Source organism: Cibotium barometz, chromosome 59 (assembly GCF_041138505.1).
Source record: "Cibotium barometz isolate CiBa-2024 chromosome 59, ASM4113850v1, whole genome shotgun sequence".
Classification (NCBI taxonomy): Eukaryota; Viridiplantae; Streptophyta; class Polypodiopsida; order Cyatheales; family Cibotiaceae; genus Cibotium; species Cibotium barometz.
This window is the reverse complement of record NC_141104.1, coordinates 14,768,671-14,788,751: the sequence shown is the minus strand read 5'-3', so window position 1 is coordinate 14,788,751 and position 20,081 is coordinate 14,768,671. Positions and strand designations below refer to the sequence as shown.

The 20,081-nt window shown below is 45.0% G+C and overlaps 1 protein-coding gene across 2 annotated transcripts in view; it reads right to left on the bottom strand.

Moving 5' to 3' along the window:
- Nucleotides 1-687: 687 nt before the first annotated feature.
- The window catches only part of LOC147605515 (polyadenylate-binding protein 2-like), a 36,145-nt gene continuing 16,751 nt past the window's right edge, over nt 688-20,081 (bottom strand). For both annotated transcript variants that reach the window (XM_086793004.1, XM_086793005.1), the window contains 8 exons: nt 4,307-4,425; nt 3,518-4,174; nt 3,318-3,395; nt 2,395-2,484; nt 2,028-2,171; nt 1,658-1,837; nt 1,356-1,547; nt 688-1,206 (listed from right to left, as the gene is read on the bottom strand). In XM_086793004.1, the coding sequence (XP_086649130.1) occupies nt 961-1,206; nt 1,356-1,547; nt 1,658-1,837; nt 2,028-2,171; nt 2,395-2,484; nt 3,318-3,395; nt 3,518-4,174; nt 4,307-4,425 (1,706 nt within the window). In that variant the 3' untranslated portion in view covers nt 688-960. The remainder of the gene's footprint in view (nt 1,207-1,355; nt 1,548-1,657; nt 1,838-2,027; nt 2,172-2,394; nt 2,485-3,317; nt 3,396-3,517; nt 4,175-4,306; nt 4,426-20,081) is intronic.

Here is a 20,081-nt window from a genome sequence, read left to right as displayed (position 1 = left end):
TGCATGCACACACATAGAGATTATGCATACTCGGAACAAGTGCATTACATGTAGACATATTGCAATAGGATAATACGTTAACCTTTTCATTGGGTACTATTTTAGGTCTCAGATTCATTGGGACTTTTGAAGTTGGCTCTCTCTCTCTCTCTCTCTCTCTCTCTCTCTCTCTCTCATGCCATCTTCTTTCACGGATTACAGGTCTGTATAGAAAAATCTCTAGAAGTGAGCCCTAAGGTTAGTGTATAAAAGGTATCGAAGGCTTAGCCTATGGGATACACTTGTAAAATATGCCACACCTGCAATCATGGCCTGCTCAATTTTTACGGGCATTTAAATAACCTTCTTCAATACAATCCACCACACGACAATACCCATGCAATAACTCAAAAACCAGCCAATTCGATGGTGAGAAACACATATGCCAATACAACACATGCCTATAACATGTCACACATGACTAATAAATCTCTCTCTCTCTCTCTCTCTCTCTCAAAACTAGTTGGGTCTTTCTTTTGAGTTTTCTTTTTCTTTGTCAAACCACAAGTCTGGCTTAAGAACCAGAAATTGTTAGAAGCCCACCAGCCCAGCTCTTAGTCTCTCTGCTCATATCACTCTCCCACTCCCCACAGCAGTCTCGTCATCTACTACATATTAACTATGTTCAAGCCACGTATGACCAAGTACTCGTGAAGCCAAAAACCAAATTATGCTACGAGAAGAAACCTGAAGTTGTACTTTTGAATACTTGCTACAAAAACTTTGAAACCATATACCAAGTATGATCAATCATAAAGTTCAGAAAGTCTACTCAACACTATGAGCATCGTCTTAGTGTACCAGACTCCAAAACCCTCGAGCATATAGTTGCCAAATACTAGAGTAAAAGCCCAAAAAAAAAAACATCAAAACAAATTTAAAGGTCGTACCCAAAAAACCTTGTAAAATGAAATACTCCCACTAGCTTGCTGATGGCTCATTCAAAGACAAGCTTGCAAGCTGATCAATCGCATTACTAGATGCTGCATTTCCTTGAGCCATTCGCAAAACCTCCATAGCCTCTGCCACTTTTGCTTTCAATGCCTCGGGAGACTCGATCAGGTGCAATACTTCTGGCTGGTCCATCTCCAGCAACATGCCAGTGACTTTGCCAGCATGGTCATGCTCCAACTGATCCACAAGAGGGTATAGCTGCTCTCCCAGCATCTGTTACTCCAGATTTTTGGAGTTTTAGCAGTAGACTTAAAAACACTCAAATAATTGCAAAAATTTACGGGTACCTGTCTAACAGTAGCCTTGCACAGGAGAGCAATATTCAAGATGACAATTAACCAGAAATAAGTGTTGGTGGTTACCACTCGCTGCTGGTCTGGAGGAGCCGATGCTAAAGCAGAAGCAAGTGCAGTAATTGGCATAAAGCCCATATCAGATGTACTGGATGGAACTCCGCCCATTTCGTAAGTACTGAGCCCTTGCAGCGATGCATCAGGAACATTTCTCGATGTTTGAAAATACCGCATGGGCCGGTTACCACCGCGGGGCATCATCTGAAGAAAGCACCCACAAAAAATCTCCCTTAAGCATCATACAATGGTGGTTGTAAAGAATGACAGTGATGACAAATTGCCAAGGACTTAAGAGTTTGATAAATAAACACCTGTTGTGGCAAAAGCGGCTGCTGCTGAGGCTGAAGAGGAGCACCTGCTCCTCTTCGGTTCCCCATGCGCTGACCTTGCTGACCTGGCCTTTGCACAACAGGCATAAAATAATTTGGCATTTGTGGGGCTCCTGGCCTCATACCAGGAACCATTGGATGTTGATAACCAAAGCCGTTTGCCTAGCAGGAAAAGAACCAGGATTGACTTGGATGGTTAGCATGTCCGAGAAAGAGTACCTCCGCAAAACAAGCATTAAGGAGCTGTCCTGAGAGCTGCCACTAACCATTAATGCCAATGTACCACAATGCTTCCTTTTCTCCAGTTTGAATATTCAAGAAAAAAGGAGGTACATGTAAGAAAACCTCATACCTGGGAAGGAATCAGACCAGGGGGAGGCTGGCCATAAAAGACCTGCTGACCAATTCCAGGAGCCCCAGGGTGATACATGGGTGGAGGGCTTGCAGTTACTGGAGGGGCACTCACTGCAGAATTTCTCATCTGGGCAAACTGAGCCTATGCAGCAGACCAAACACAAAAATAGGAACACCCAAACAATATTCAAAAGCAAATATCCTGAGGATACCAGTTAAGCATGGTGTAAAGCATTGTGAATTTCAACAAATCATATGCGAGCTCCTAGAAAGAAAAAAAAATAGCTTGAGCAAACCATGATAACGGAAAGAGATTGTGAGTGTATACATGCAAAATTGAACTTCATAAAATAAAAACAAATAACCTGCAATCTAACTCGTCTATCCTCTTTCCTTTGGGCATGAGCAACATACAAGGGTTTGTTTCCCACCATCTTCCCATTCATGTCATTAACCTGAAAAGCCAACCAAGCAAGTTGCATTACGGTAAGAAACAGCACCAAGTGCAACAAGGAGACACCAGCAAGGACACAAGCAAACAGGCATACAAGGCATGAACAGCCACATAAAGGACTAAAATAGATCGATTACAATGAACAAAAGAGACTTACAGCCCTTCTCTAAACTAGGATATGCTGTGATAACCTTAATACCTGCAAGACTTTGGCCTTGCCAGTCCACTAACTTACCCTTCCAGTCAAAGGATGGGAAGATGAACCCTGTTTGAAATTGGGATATGGGGCCAAAAAGAGTTCACCCATTAAAAGAAAACCTGCTGTCCCCACTGGTGGGACATCATAGTAATGGGAAAACCGAACTGGAAAAGGCCAAGGTAATTGTCTAACTGTAAATAAAAGGATCCTCCCTCATGTGACCATAAGCTGGCTCCTCCAAAACCAAGAAATCCCATCGAAAAGTCCAACTGAGATCTTTGTTATGTTTTGCAGCAGCTTCAATCGGGAAAAATAAGTTGGTTGAATTTCTTGAAGTTTTTGTGGGTGTTCTACCAGTCCCAATACACTAGATTTGAAGCATATGCATCTCTGTCTAGAATCTATACACGATCCTCTGCTAAAGACAACCCAGACCACTAATCTTTAAATAGGGTAAACTGCTGCCTAAAGCACAAAGCTTAACATTTGAACAATCTATCCTTCTAAATGCTAGCAGAGGTGGTGACCTGTTTATGTGACACCATGGTCTGGCATACCCTCCAGCCAAGGAAAACCTACAACTTGACTTGAAAGCAACACACAATACAAGAACAAAGTATGAAAAAAGTACATACAGCTCTTGTTGCTTCTTCAGGTGTGGAGAAGGACACAAATCCAGAACCCATGCTCTGACCCTGTGAAGTTTTCATGATCTAATCAAGCAAGGGGGACAAAGCATTAGAATCAACAGCCAAAAATGACTCCAGATGGTCACATGATCCCAAATTCAAGGAAATGGGGAATGTTGGATAGTGATAAGGTATAATGTTCTTGCCTTACAAGAAGAGACTCTACCAAAACACAAAAACAGCTCTTTCAACTTCTCATCGTCGATGCCATCATCAATATTTTTTAAATACAGGTTTACACCTTGGAGCTTCTCTTCCCTTTCCTTTCGGACCTGCTCAAATTTTGTTTTCAACTCTGCCTCCCTCTCCGATTTCTTTTGAGCTCTACCAACATACCACTCCTTGTCCCGTATACACTTGCCGTTCAAGCTTTCCACTGCCTTTGCAGCATCATCAGCATTATCAAAGTTGACAAAACCAAAACCCTTTGATTTGCCATCAGCATCCCTCATGACCACTGCACTGCTGATGGGTCCGAAGGCTTCAAAAACCTTCTTCAGTTCATCATCAGAGGTGGCGTCAGCAAGGTTCTTGACATACACATTGTTAAACTTTGATCCAGCACCCGCCAGATCTCGTTCCTGCCTACTGAGAAATGGACCAACGAAAACCTGTTTCTCATTTATAAGCATGCCATTGACTTTCTCAATTGCAGTTTGGGCAGACTCATCTTGTTCAAACTGAACAAAGCCATGGCCCTTGGAATTGCCTGACTCATCCAAGGCTACTCGACATGAAAGGATGGGGCCAAAAACAGAAAATGTGTCGTGTAAGGCCTTGTTGTCTATATCTTTGTCTAAATTCTGCATCATCAAAAAGATAAGAAAATAATCAAAACAACTTCTGCAAGTTATCAAGTAGATTAGGTCATCAATTACATGTCTCAGAAACAAAATGTGCAAGTGCAAGGTCCCTTGATAAATTGGCCTTCTTACCTTGATAAAAATGTTGGCTGCTCCACTTTTGCGGATGCTCGGGTCACGATGAGAATACATTATCCGTATGGACTTTCCATTCACAGGGGTGAAGTTCAGTAACTCCATAGCATGAGATGCTGCAAAAAGATCACCATAATGAGATAGGAGAAAGCCCCGCAATAGGACTACAGTTTTCAGTATCTGAAAAGCAGAAAAACAAAACGAAGTATGCTAACAGATTGTTTCACGTCACTGTTATGCTGATACCAAGTTAGTTTCATATCGTAGGCCCCATATGACATGGCTGAGAGGTTCTTTAGCACACAGATAGGGCTGACAAGTGCATATACTGGTAAGATCTATCACGTGCACCCACAGCACTTGGGTGGCACATGGACATAACTGTACTATAAGTGCAAGAATTGGGATATCGATGTGCATGAAGCATTTTGGTGAGCCCTAGTCCAAGGACAAATCAATCACCATGAGGGTATGTGGTAGACTTGTGTCTAATGTGCAAGTGAATAAGAGCATACTCTCCCAAGTACAAAATGGTACTGAAAATGCAGATCTCTGACCTTCACTGAAACTGCTGTAGATCTGTCACAGATCAATCCTAGATCAGACCCATGTGGACTAAATCAAGTAATTGAAAGAAACGGGGGAAATCGGGAGAGAAGGGGACAATTGGCCAAAATTATGTAAATTGGGTGGGGAAATTTTTAAAAAAAATGTGTAAATGGAAGAATTTGGGGAGAACAGTGTGAATGGGAGAATTACTGTATTGTTTACTGTTGGAGAGAGAGACAGAGAGATTAATGCCTGCTGTTGAGAGAGAGAGACCTTACAGATGTAGCACCATGGAGTCGACCAGCAGGTATGGGGGACAACGGAACACATGAACAAAAACCAAGAAATAAAAAACGTACAAGACATTACTGGAAACGGATAGCCTGTTTCTTTTCGTTTTTTGTATCTTGAAAAAGGCAAAACAAAAAAATACTTTTTGAGCTGTACCCGTACCCATACGTAACGGGTGGTCATACAGATCATACATACCCATACGCGTACTTAATGCAACCTTGATTCTGGGTATCATCAAATACAAAATTGCCAAGGAAGATGTCTTTAAGACGAGCTTTCATAAGCAGTATGGACATTACGAGTTTCTCGTATTACCTTTTGGACTCACAAATGCTCTTGCCACATTTCATCAAATGATGAATGATCTCTTTCGAGATTGTTTAAGTTAATTTAAAATTCTTAGGTGATATTTTGGTCTCCAACAGTTCTCTTGAGGAGCATGTAGAGCACTTGCAATTCATCTTGGGGATTCTAAGGCATAAATGATTATTCGCAAAGCTCTCTAAGAGTAAGTTCTTTGGTAAAGAACTTTATTACCTAGGTCATAGGATTTGCAAGGAGGACATGAGCATAGATGAAGAGCAAATACAAAAGGTGTACAACTGGCCTAATCTACAAATTGTGTGGAGGCTTTGTTCTTTTTGGGATTCATTATTTTTATTAGAAAAATCTTTTTACGAACCTTCTCTCAAAGGACAAGGACGTAAGTCTAGCAGTCCTATTACCTGAAGTGAGACTTGACAAGGCTTTCCATGATCTCAAGTTGAAAGTGAAGGATTCACCTGTATTAGCCTTGTTGGATCCTCGTAATAAACAATTTGTGGTGAAGACCAAAGTCACAAGACGTGCTTCAAGGTTTTTGGGGTTTTGTTTTGAAAACCAAAAACATAAGCGTAATGATGAAAAAACATAAAACATAAAGAGGAAATTGTTGGAATATGGACATTATGGACAAATTGCTTGATCAAATGCCATAATTGGTTCAATTAAGGAGGACTTTTAAGAAAGAGAAGAAAGAAGAAGAGAAATTGGACAAGATTCATGGCATTGACTTTCATCACTTTCATCTCCTGTGTTGTAAGAGTAGGAAGATGGCCATCTCCTTGGCTTCCCAACTCTTGAGCTTCCGACTAGCCTATTTATAGGCACTGCCCCCCCATCATTCTGATAGATCAGTTTTGAGTGTTTTCCACCCTTGCCTTCCGCACATGAAGCCCACACCTGACTCAAGCAGTTGTATTCAGCTTCTGAAGTTATTCATCAGCATTTTCTCTCTCACTTTCTCTGTGAGTTCCTGGACATGCTTCACACCTTCAATTTTCAGCCTGTTTTGCTGCTAATCGGGACCTGTTTTCAGCGAGGAGCAGCCTCAAACATTGGTGTTTTCTGACTTGCACTACTCAGGAGTTCCTTGCTGATTTGCCGACATTTGATCACTGATTTTCACAGTTACATTGCTCTTGTACTGCTGTTTTCCAGCCATCTTTATGTCAGAAACCTCTCCTACACCTGAATTTTCAGCAAACAATCGCTTCATAGGGGGGACAATGTCTTCTCTGGAGTTCAAGCTGAAACTTGTGGTGCCTGGGGGACTTAGGGCCTTTGACACACTTGTTGATACCATCAATACATATTAAAACACTTAAAACATGGCCACAACCTTAAAACATATCATCATCACTTTGCATACAACATACAAGCTGGACAAAACATCTACAAATGCTGAAAATAGAGCTTGCACATGTGACACCGCATAGAGGCCGGAATGGACCGAAAACCCCCCCCTCCCCCCCTAGTATTTTATTACCCAAGGAGAATAATATCATGTACAAGCTACGAGGGCCTTACTCTCCCCACGGCTCACGGGAAATGCCGGACTATCCATATACAACCATCATTGGACCAATCATCAAAAGAAGCCAGTTTACACACATTCATGGTATTTAGGACCTCTTCCCGTGAGGGTACTGATCTCCCCCATCACCACCACGAGAGAGAGAGAGAGAGAGAGAGAGAGAGAGAGAGAGAGTACCATCATTAGGGCAGCCTGTAACAATGGTAGAGGCTAGTGTGCAGCAAGAGAGCCTCCTTCAAATGAAGAGAGAGGGCTCCAATTTATAGATTTGGGCTTCCCATGAGCTAAAATGGCAAGAGCGAAAGCAAGCTCCAATTAGATCCCCCCCTATCGCTCACGTGCGAATCTCGTCCCAAAGAGCCTGCATTTTGTTCATGCTCCCTCATGGTCTTGGATTTTGAAAAGTCCAATTTGTTGAGTTGTAACACAAGCGAAGCTCGCTTAATGGGAGTCCGACGGTCATATAGACCTTCGAGACGCGTCGCAATGGAAGAGGCCGACGTCTCGCGTTCGATGTGAGAGAGGACCGCATTTTTGCAGTTGAGAAAGAGCAAAGAACAAGCCCGAGCATTGAGTTTGTCCCATACGAGGACTTCCTTCTTTTGTTCTTCCTCGTCGTCGTCATTGAGATCTGCTTCAGCCGGATTCGGTTGAGGAGTTGTGAGAATCTCTGCCAAATCATAAGTCTCGAGAATAGACTCAATCTTCACCTTCCAAACGTCGAAGTTTGTCTCGTCCAGATGCTGTCCTTCTGGGAAAATGGGTAAAGGTAGCATCTTGTGTCGCTAGCCTAGACATTCCCCAATATGAAAGGGGTCTGGTGGACTGCATGACGTCCAATCATTCAAAAATAACAAGCTTTGGGAATGGGGGATTATCTTGGAATACAAAGGATCACACTCCTAAAATTTAGGAGAGTTGCTATTTTTGGCTCAACTTCAATGGAAATTCTGTTCGCGTCATTACGTCTGGAATTGAGCAGTGTCAAATCTCCACGGATCCCCTCGTGATCGATCTTGGTTCGAAACTCGAATCCTGCAAACAAACGAACAAACGAACAAACAAGGGGGTGCAGGCCTGACTCACCTCCCAACCATGACAGCCGTGGGCGAGTCCACAGTCTTGGCTGTCCCCACCGAGCCACGAGCTAAGCTAACTAAGATGACGTACCGACCAATCTCCTCCTCGCGACGTCCCATACCGCCACGAAGCTGCCCTCGCGGGCCTCGAGATTGCTGCCGGCCTCATCAGCATAAAGCAGGTGCACGTCTGCACTAGATCCAGGCTCCAAGACCATAGAGCTCTCACAAACTCGCGAGACTCTATATCTCAATAACTAACCTTGGCCACCCTTTTATAGGCTCTTGGCCGGTCATCGGGTGTCCACACTTGGGCGCCCGCCCGTCCATACTTGGGTGCTCGCCCGTTAGTATTTCCCTAACTCAGCTCGTCAATCAGCTTGCCTAGTTCCAAGCTTCCCCAAGCCTCGAAACTAGTCTTGCGTGCGTGTAGCACACGGTAGATACACACTGTGCACATGACATACTCCCCTTCCTCTAAGAGCTCACTCCTGAGCTCACTAAAAAGCCAGGGTAATCTCTCTGAAGAGTAGTCAATGTCTCCCATGTAGCGTCCTCCTCAACACGATCCTTCCACTTGATCTTGTATTCCGTGATAAGCGTATTACGCAATCTTCTTTCACGAAATCCAAGAATCTTTTCAGGTTCGTGCGGAACAAATGTCATGTCCTCGACATCTATAATTTCTTGAGAAGTAACTAATTGATCTGCTCCACCCAGTACTTCCTTAAGTCTACTGACATGAAATACAGGATGAACTTTCACATGAGAAGGCAAATCCAATTCATATGCAACTGAACCAATCCGTCGTGTAACACGAAATGGTCCACAGTATCTAGGGGATAATTTCGGAGATCTACCTGTCCGTAAAGTCTCGGAATCTTTCGGAACTCGCAAATACACCATCGTTCCTTCAGAGAACTCTCTGGGTGAACGATGTCTATTAGAATAAAACCTGTCTTGGTCTTGAGCACTTCTAATAGATTCCTTCGCAACTTGTAACATTTCCTGCATATCTTGTAAAAAATTACGTGTTGCATCATGCTAAAGTCCTGAGAATCCTATTGTAACAGGTGATCTAGGTTGAAAACCATACATAAGCATGAAAGGACTAAATCCTGTACTCGTATGCCTAGTACTGTTATATGCAAATTCTAACATAGGAAGATAATCCTCCCATGAACTCTGTCTTTTGGATACATACGCCCGAAGCATATCCTCCAAAATCTGATTCACTCTTTCAGTCTGGCCATCAGATTGAGGATGATCAAAGGAACTCAAATTCAAAGTTGTTTCCAACTTCTCAAAAACAAGTTTCCAAAAATCACTCGTAAACTTGAGTCCCTATCACTGACTATGTCCTGCGGTAACCCGTACAGTCTAAACAATTGCTCGATAAACTGCCGTGCTAATTGCATAGCTGTAATAGTCTTCCGGGTCGGTAAAAATCTAGCCATTTTTGTCAAGCGATCTACCACAACCCAAATAGAATCGTGGCCTTGATGTGTTCTTGGCAATCCGGTAATAAAATCCATGAAAATACTTTCCCATTTATTACCTGGAATTTGCACAGTTCAAGAACATAAGGCCGACTAGGATCAGGCAATGCTAAGATAGGTGCTTCCTTGACTTTATCTTTCAAAAGTCTGAAGGCCATATCCAAATCGTTATTCCAAGTGATAGGCTGATTTGACTTACGTCCACGACCTTTCAATAAGTCGGTCATCGGTAGTGTGAGCTGAGAGTATTCCCGTACAGATTTTCAAAGAAAAACAACAAAACCGAGAAAAGAACGAAGTTGTTTCACTATTCGCGATATAGGCCAGTCCAGAACCTTCTGAACTCGGTCATAGTCAATGCTCAATCCATCTATAGTGATCTTGTGTCCCAAGTAAATGATGTCGGTCATAAAGAACTCACATTTACTCAAGTTAGCATATAGTCAATTCTGTCTTAAAATAGCTAAGACAATCGTGAGGTGTCTGACATGATCCTCAAGAGTACGACTATATATCAAAATATCATCCAAGAACACCACCACAAATTTTCCCAAATGTTTATGAAAAAGATCGTTCATCATTTGCTGGAAAGTGGCTGGAGCATTGGTTAACCCAAAAGGTAATACGAGAAACTCGTAATGGCCATACCTAGTCCGAAAGGCGGTTCTTTCGACATGCCTTTCATGAATACGTATCTAGTGATAGCCAGTACGTAAATCTATCTTCGTGAAATATTTCGCTCCTGCTAACCGGTCAATCAGATCATCTGATCTAGGGAGAGGATAACGGTTCTTAATTGTCAGCTTGTTCAGTCGCTTGTAATCTATACACATTCTCCAGGTGTTGTCCTTCTTTCTCCTAAGCAACACAGATGCACCCCAAGGTGATTTACTTGGACGGATCTAGCCTATCCTCAAATAATCTGCGAGTTGTTTAGCCAACTCATCTTCCTCAGCTTGGCTCATCCTATAGAGGGAATACTGACAGGATGAGCACCAGGGATCAAATCAATACGATGATCTACTGCCCGTTCACGTGGTCAACCCGATGGCAATTCCTTAGGAAATACGTCTTGAAACAAATCAAGTATCTTCTGTAATTCTTTGCTTTCAAACACACTTAATTCATTTACATCCATGGAAGGGATGAGAAAGGAAGAAAGTGGAATCAATGCACAATGGAAAGCGATATACAAAGAAGAATCCATTATATTTTCAAAATCAATTGTATTTACAAGAGGTTCCTGAGAGGGATGAATACAATCACCTAAAATACTATACTGGGTGTCCTTATGCTGAAAAGAAAAAATATGACTAGACCACTCTATCCGGACTTGAAGAGTCTTAAACCACTCAATCCCTAATAACTAGTCTACATTTTGTAGATGCATAACATAGCATTCGAGAGTGTCTTTGTAGTCCTGAATCTAGATTGGAAGCATCTCCATCTTGCGATCCCAAACTTGCCTTCCCGCAGGTAGACGTACCTCATAGGTATGGTCGCTGAGTGTCATATCAAGACTCAATTTTTGCACAAGTTTGTAGTTAACAAAGTTATGCGAACTGCCAGGGTCAAAAAGAATGTGAATTTTATGACCATTCACTTCTCCATAAACTCGGAGAAGATCATGCAAGCCAAATACCTTAGAATTGAACAGACAATCAGAACAAGTACTAGGGCGAGAAAGTACAGTAATTGACTTACCTGTCAAAGACAACTGGTTAGCTGCCTTTGGCTTGGGTCCTGCGTTTGACTTGGTACCCTTTTGCTTCGGGCACTCGTTACGCATGTGTCCTTTTTCTTCGCAGATAAAACAACGTCCTTCCTTCTTGAGCTTTAAAGCCCTAAGGAGTCGTTTCTTCTTCGCTGGTGTCGAACTTGAATTCTTCGAAGGTTGGTCCGAAGACTTTCCTTCTGTACTGTTAGCCATAAGTGCAGAGAACTTTCTTTTATGCTTGTTCCCCTGCTCGGTAAACGGGTTTCGACTTGGAAGAGACCATCGTATCATCATAGATACGAGCTGAATGAATGGCCTCGTTCAATGTTTTACATTTGTTATTTTTAACCTGTAATCGGTACGAGTCTGATAAACCAGCTACGAAAAACCCCAAAAGAGTAGTGGGATCCATCTTTGTAGCTTTCATCTGCAAGTCACGAAACTTCTGGAGGTAGACCTCATAAGTGAGGTGCTCCAAGGTCATGGTCAAAGCTGAAAACCGGACAACAACATCATAATCATCCTCTTTCTTGAGGAATTCTTTCTTGAAAACGTCTTCGAATTGTGCCCAAGTCGTTGGCTTAGGGTTGAGTTCCTTCCACCAAAGCAAAGCTTTGCCGGACAAAAAACTTGCTGTTAACTGGATCTTCTTTCCATCATTACATGGATGAAACTGAAAGTGAACTTGCCACTTATGTAGCCAAGTGTCCACGATCTCCTTGGTGCGCAGCTTTTGCTCGCCCCCGAACGGTTCCGAAGTAATATTGGGGCCTAAAGCTGAAGCCAAGGTATCCATACTCGAGAAAGTAGAGAGGATAGTGGTCAATAGAGCGATGGAGTTCTGCAAAGCTTGCATCTAGGTTGCGATTTATGCCTGACGTTCCTGGTCAATAGAGCGATGGAGTTCTGCAAAGCTTGCATCTAGGTTGCGATTTATGCCTGACGTTCCGTTGAAGAAGCTTCGAGAGCTACTTTGAACTCTTGGAGATTTGATTTTGACACAAAATCGTCAAAAAGATCGGCATCGGTACCTTCCGTAGCCAACAAGCCTTCGCGTTCCACAAGGGGCTTCAACTCTGATTCTTAGGTCGACATCGTGAAGAGGGTACGTGGAGAGAAAATTCGATCTTTGCACAATAAAAGTGCGAGCGAACTTGAGAGCTTGAAAACTTGAGAGAGGTGTGGCAAGAAGCCCACTTGAGGGGGTTTATAAAGGTTGCCCAAAAAAAAACTAAAAGCCCCCAAAAGCTATGCTTGGCTTTTTCTTTTGCTTTTGTGTTTTTTTTCTTGAATATATATATATATTTTCTAAGTTCTTTTAAAAAAAATAAACACTTTTAAACCTTGGAGAGGAGATGACTTTTAAACCTTTTTTAAAAAAATTAAACTCCCAAAAAAAACGAAAGCACTTGGCTTTCCTTGTTTTTTTTCTCTTGTAATAGCCGGCGCTGTCCTGCTGCGTTGCTGACGTCGAGTCCTGCCGGCGCTTGCTCGACTGCCGACGGCTGCCTCTACCGGTGCTTTCTCGCCAACCGTCGCCTGCGGCAGCCCCATGTACGTGTGGCCATAAGGCCACGTGGGGCTGGTCGCCTGGCTGCGCAGGCCTGGGCCGCCTGGTTATGCAGGCCTGGGCCGCCTGACTACGCACCTGCCTACACAAGCTTGGGCGCCCGCTAGCAGGGCCTTGTTCAACTCTTGGGCAACTGTCAACCTGGCCCAACTCGACCAGTATGCACACCTGCCAGCAACGCGTCAACCAACAATACTCTCGCTCTCGCTCTCATACAACGAAAAAGCATCGTGCTTTTCTGTCTTCTGCTTCTCACCCGACTTGATCATGCATATGATTGCACAAACGACTCTCCTCTTCTTTGCCAAGCAAAAGACCCTTCTAAGACTACCATCTCCCATCAACATGGGTCTCTTTGATGAAGAAAAACACATACTATTCTGAAATCTGCAGTATGCACAGAAAAAACAGCAAGCTTTTTAACACATGCCGTTCTTCGACCTCTTCTTCTCTACCTACCGACTTGCTCGTTCACGAGGTATGCTCTGATACCACTATCAAATCCCACGGATCCCCTCGTGATCGATCTTGGTTCGAAACTCGAATCCTGCAAACAAACGAACAAACAAACAAACAAGGGGGTGCAGGCCTGACTCACCTCCCAACCATGACAACCGTGGGCGAGCCCACAATCTTGGTTGTCCCCACCGAGCCGCGAGCTGAGCTAACTAGGATGACGTACCGACCAATCTCCTCCTCGCGACGTCCCATACCACCACGAAGCTGCCCTCACGGGCCTCGAGATTGCTGCCGGCCTCGGCTGCATAAAGCAAGTGCACGTCTGCACTAGATCCAGGCTCCAAGACCATAGAGCTCTCACAAACTCGCGAGACTCTCTATATCTCAATAACTAACCTTGGCCACCCTTTTATAGGCTCTTGGCCGGTCATCGGGCGTCCACACTTGGGCGCCCGTCCGTCCATACTTGGGTGCCCGCTCGTTAGTATTTCCCTAACTAAGCTCGTCAATCAGCCTGCCTAGTTCCAAGCTTCCCCAAGCCTCGAAACTAGTCTTGCGTGCGTGTAGCACACGGTAGATACACACTGTGCACATGACAAGCAGTTACCAAGAGTTGCCAAAGTACCTATGACAAATGGGCTACCAGTTGGGATATTTTTAGAGATAAAAATTATGGGAGAACCCATCTCTTAGATTGGGACATGTGGCAAGAAAGTGGATCAAAGTGAGACAAGTGGCCTCACATTTGTCATTATAGCGTTCTCTTGCCATTTTTTTTCTGGGAAAAAGATCCTTCAATTAGTTAAAGAAAAACAACCGCAAAGGGCTAAGTACAACCACGACGGGCTAAATACAGCCTCACCTCATATAAGGGCGGAAGGCAAATGATCAAAAGGAAAGAGATGCTTCTCTTCTGGCTAGCCGCTCTGTGAGGAGAAGACTCTCTCATGCTTTTGGGGGGGGGGAACCATAAAGGTGGTCTGTAATGCCAAATGGGGTCACCGCCTCTATCCGTGAGGAAAGAACTCTGCCTCCAAAGTCTCAAGAAGGCTTCCCGCCGCTTCTGAATGCGGTCAGAACCTCCCTGCAGCTTTCCCCATTGATCGCGGAGGGTGTGAATGATGTCGAGCCATATGCTCCCGATGGTCTCAGCTGACGGAGTGTGGGTGCCCTCGATGGCCTCGCTACATCTAACACGCTAGAAGTGCCAGGCAGCTATGCTACTGCAAATCTCCCATCGTTGGCATGAGCCTGGTCGCCAGACACCTGCCGGTGGGGTTGTGACTGGTACTACTGCAATACGATGGTGGGAGACTTGAAGGGAAAGTCCTCCCCCGTCCTCCACGTAGGTCTTGACCACCCTAGCCTCGGTGGCCCAAGTGACAATACCCCGAGTGATGATCCGAGTCGATGCCCTGTCCATAATGAAGATGCGGAGAATCCGCTGCCAAATGTGTTGAGCCTTCGGGCAATCCCAAAGGCAATGTCGTTGAGACTCCTGGGGTGGCCGCACCTCGAGCAAGCTGCTAACTGACTTCTGACTGCCAGCTAAGTACCAAGCGCCAGACTCCTGTGTGTCGTCAGCCATAGGAAGAGAGTGATGTTCCTCGGCCGAAAGCTGTCCCAAAACCTCTTCCAAAAATTTAAAAGGAAGCGCTGTGATAGGCCCTGAGACTGCCAATGTGCTACTGCTGCCCATCTATCTCCGACATCTGGATCCTGTGGCCGAGCCACGCTATATATGCAAAGAAAGGGGCATCCAGAGTCTCCACCCGATCTGTGGAATCATGCCAACTCCACTCTCCAGGGTCCCACTGCAACCGCGTGAGAGGTCGACACTTTCAAATCCATAACCGCCAAAATCTGTCCCTGGCCACCTTGGTTAGTGCTGGATCTATGTGCCATGCTCGTGTCCGAAAACCAATCACCCTCACCCTCTGCAAGGTGCAGCCTCTGAAATCCTCCAAGGAGTGCTCTGATCTCTCTAATATGCAATGTAATCCAATAGAAAAAGTGAGCAGACCACTGTCCTCATATGCTCCATGGATCGCCACGAGGATATCATGTCTGGTGAACACGCCTAGCCACACTGGGGGGTCGGCTCTAGAATAGGAGTCAACCACTCCTGAGGAATAGCTGAGTCGATGTCGATGCTGAGCCTAGCTCTACCCCGTATCCTTGTCATGCCTCTCTCCTGCTCCTCCTGACGCAACTGCCTGTGTGCAATCCAATTGCCAAGAGACTTGGCTAGTCCCATGCTCAAGGCGCCCCAGGATATGGGCCGTCAGGCCCCTAGCATGTGGCCACTAGGTAAACGGATCAAGGGGTTCCAGATCAAAGGCTGCCAAAGCTGCTCCTCTGAGGCCACTAGAACAATCTGTCTGAGGGCTGGCTTGAGATGATCCCAAGCACGAAGTAGACTGGCTGTGAATCTGTCCTTAAAGGCAGGACAGAAACCATGGGCTAGCATCTCTGTGAAGATCCATCTAGTACTCTGCGGCCGCGGGCCTCCAAAGCTCAGAGTGCGGGCTGAAATCCGGGCCAAGAGGAAATCTGGGCCAAGACTCACCACCGGGTAGGAGTCCTTTGACAATCAACTTGCCCAACAGGACACGACTCTGTATAGCTAGATCGATGAGGCCAAGCCCCCCTCTGCTACTCGGTTGAATGATCACTCTCCGTGTCACCTTGGCCATGGCTGGCCTCCCATCACTTCCGGCCCACAAGAAGTTCCGGATCAAACGCTGTACTTGGCCAATACAATCCCAAGAAAAGGCCCAGCACGAGGTGATGTACCACATGGCGGCAAGCAGTACCTGGTTCGCCACCACCACTCTGCCTGCTAGGGATAGCCTCGCCGAGCTCCAATATAAAAGCTTCTTCCGAATACTCAAAAGAAGCGAAGCAAGCTGCTCCTCATCGGGAGAGATATCAATGCCAACTTGGCAACCGAGGTATCGGACTGGAGTGCCCCTCAAGATCCCCTTGAAAGCCTCAACTGGTCGCCAAGTCGGGGTGGGTGCTAAGCCTACCCAAAAACCAGCCAGTTGATTTGTGCTCCTGATACTTTGCAAAAAATCTATATCGCCGCCTCCATGAATCTCTGGAGATTCCCAACATCTCCAGCAAGGTGGGCTGCTGTGTCATCTGCAAACTCTAGGTCCAGCAACTCCTCCTGCGTGCGGAGGGGAAGGCGCAACATCCAAGTGCAAGATGCACGTGACATGGGGTGTGTGTGTGTGTGTGTGTGTGTGTGTGTGTGTGTGTGAGAGAGAGAGAGAGAGAGATTAGGCTTTAAATAAAGCAGTTCCAATGTGTGATCCCATCCCCATGCGATCACATGTTAATCCGCCAAACTCGGACGCACAACCAATTTAAATTCATTCACCACCTTGCCCCTAGCAAAGGCTCAAGTGAAGCTTCACACCTATGTGCATTCTTGTCAATGGCCTCTTGCACTTAGGCATATCAACATACATTTCATTTGCCCGAAGAACTCTCACAGCGGAGAATGGAATCATGGTTTTGCCTTCATCGTGTACCTGAAACACATGAAATTGAATGGCAAGGTGAAAGCTTTGATTCTTACCAATATTTCAGCAGTGAATCCTCAAATCTAAGAGTTGTTGCAAAATTTGTAGGTCTGAAATTAGGGTTTGCAGACCCCAATTCTTGGACAGTAGCACATGATAGTGTTCCTCTCTATGAGGGCAACACACACAATTCAAAAGACGTCGAACAACAGTTGAAAACAACCTGGGCTGTAAAACAATTGTCCAACAACTACGGAGATATAAAAATTGCTCCCCATTAAGAGTAGGATGAAGATAATTGATGGTGGTAGCCTGTGGAGGCTCAGTGGCAACATGACCCTATACATTCGACCAAGGGGGGTCGCATGTGGTAGTTGATAACCAGAAATTGGTCATCACCACCATTCTTAATTCCTTACTTGAGTCCTATCAGAGTTTTCACACTTCTTTGAATCTCTTGTATCCTTTGAGGAGCAAGTTGGATTACTTCTCCATGAGGAGAAAACAAGGAAGAACAGATCCAAGGGTGATGCAAGCAAAGGAGACCAAGCCTTCTTCTCTAGAGAGGCAAAGTGGACTCGTCACAAGGTGACACCAAGATGACGAAAGGAAAGTATCATTATTGCCACAATCCACGACATTAAATCAAAGGGTGTCAAAAGAGACTTGCAAAGCTAAAGCTAATGAAGACTCTACAAACTCTTACTACCTCCAACGACAAGAAGCAACAACCATATAAAACAACAAACATAGTCCATGATGAGTGGGCTTTCTAGCCACACTATCACTATGGGGGAAAAATGTTAAATATTTGTAGTGATTAATGTGGGAATAAACAAGTGCTAGGTGGTTGTGTAAATTAAGCTTAGTCTTTAACTGAAGTGGTTCCAATGTGTGTAAACAACCGCTAGTGTGTGTAAGTTCTTTGTGTGGAAAGAGCCTCTTAAAAGGATCTTATGTATGCAATGATGTGTGGCCAAGTGGCAACTATTAGGGACACTTGGCATCATGTTTGCCATGTGGAATATGTGGTGACAGCATAAGCTTCACCTTCATAAAGAGAAACTTGTTAGCAGTCATCTCCTGACTGTATCATATTACTCAATAGGGAGTAAGGGCCTCTGGTTGTGGGTGTGCTCGCCCGAGTTAGGAGTAGTCTCCATTTTTCATCATCTTCCATGTTGTTTTCCCAATTTTTGCTAGTCGTGGGGACTTCTAGTGCTGGCCGACTTCATTTTTCTCCTAGCTGACTGCATATGTGCTGGCCGACTGGTTTTATTCAGTCGTGGACATGATTGTAGCCTGTCAGCTATTTTTGGGCTCACCAACTAGCAGCATAAGGTGGTACCCACCTTATGTTGCCTGTCAGCTATTTTTGGGCTCACCAACCAGCAGCATAAGATGGTACACCCTTGCCCCCCCACTTGTCATTGTCCCGGATCTTGTGTATATGGGGCTCTGATACCGTGTCGGAATGCACAACGGAAAATGAGCCAACTGCTGTGAGAAAGAAAACGCATGAGTGTAGAGAGAGAGAAGCTGCATAAACTCTACTAGGTGGCTTGAAGCTTGGAGACAATGAGAGCTTGAGGGTTTGCTGTTCTTTGGTGCTGATTGGAGAATTCTTGGGCTGTTCGGGACTTGGAAAACGGGTAGAAGGCGGCCATCATTGTTGGACAGCCACCTTGCATAGTGTTTGCAACCTCTTCTTCATTTTTTTCCCACCCACCCTCCCTTCAGAAGACCTTGTGAACCCTTGAGATGACAGATTTGCTTGAAATGGCGGAGAAGCATGTGAAGATCCCCACTCTCCCCACATTCCCGGTGGATCGCAGTTGGACAAGACCAACTATGGCATCTGGAAGGTAATGATGGAGTCTATCTTGGAGTCTTATGACTTGGCTGATTTCATTGTGGTTGGTGTTCCACTGCCAGAGTTGGAGGACGAGGAGCTTTTACCTTCTACTAGGAAAGAACGTGAGGCTCAAGCACAGTTATGGGATCGTGTCAATGCCCGTGTGCATTCTTTCATCTTCCTTAATTGCACACCCCAAGTGATTAATTATATCAAACACATGGCACTGGCCCAAGGGATTTGACAGCACTTGGCTTCTTTGTATAACAGGGTATCACCCACGAAGAGAGTTTCCTTGGAATTGCACATGCGAGTGATGAATCCTGCAAAGTCTTCGACGATGCGGGAGCACATCAACAAACTCCAAGCTCTTCGACAAGAGGTTCTTCACACTGGGAAGGAGATATCTTCGGAGGATATGGCCATGACTTTGCTATCTCATCTAACCTCACAGTATTCAGCTTTCTATTCCTCTTTGATCACCAATGGGAGGCTCAACACCATCACGTGGGAGAAGCTTGTGCCTATGGTCTTGGACCAAGAAGAGCAGTTTACAAACCCTCCGCAGGGCGGAGGTTCTTAGGCATTGATTGGCCAACGATCGAAAGGCCGCAACAACAATAAGGACAAAGGGAAGCCTTTATCAGAGAAGTCTTCTGAGAAGAAGCCCACCTCAGAGCTGAAGGCCGGGCGAACATGTAACCATTGTGGAGAGAAGGGTCACTATTGGAGGAAATGTCCTTAGCGGAGTACCAAGAAGAGTGCTGATTCTTCAGTTGCAGCTGCAAAGACTCCAGCTTTTGTGCACTTGGAGATTATGGACACAAATGCTTCATCTTCTTTCGAGCAAGGAGGCAGTTCGTCTCACCACCAGGTATAATCGGGAGTGGATTCTCAATAGTGGTGCTTCCAAGCACACGACTCCTTCCCAAGAGTTATTACAGGATCTTCAAGGGCAGACAGGTCGCATCTTCATTAGTAACAACTCCACTACCCCGATTCATAGTGAGAGCAAGTTGGAGATTATTCTCGATGGCAAAAAGGTGAAGCATTCCTCCCGGGTTCTTTATGTCCTAGCTCTTGGTTTTCATCTTTTGTCAATGCATGAGGTTTGCAAGACTGGCATACAGGTGGAATTTGATGAGCATTATGTTGCTCTCCAGGACAAAGCAACAAGCTAGGTTGTTTGGGAAGGCGGAGTGGAGAATGGGATTTACAAACTCTCAGCACTCTCTTCTTTGACAAGTACTCAACTCGGTGATTTGTGGCATTCTATTTTGCCACTTGAATGTGGATGCGCTACAGCGGGCTTTCCAGGACGAGATGGTGGATGGCTTTCCAAATGTTGGCAGCAAGCAAGGA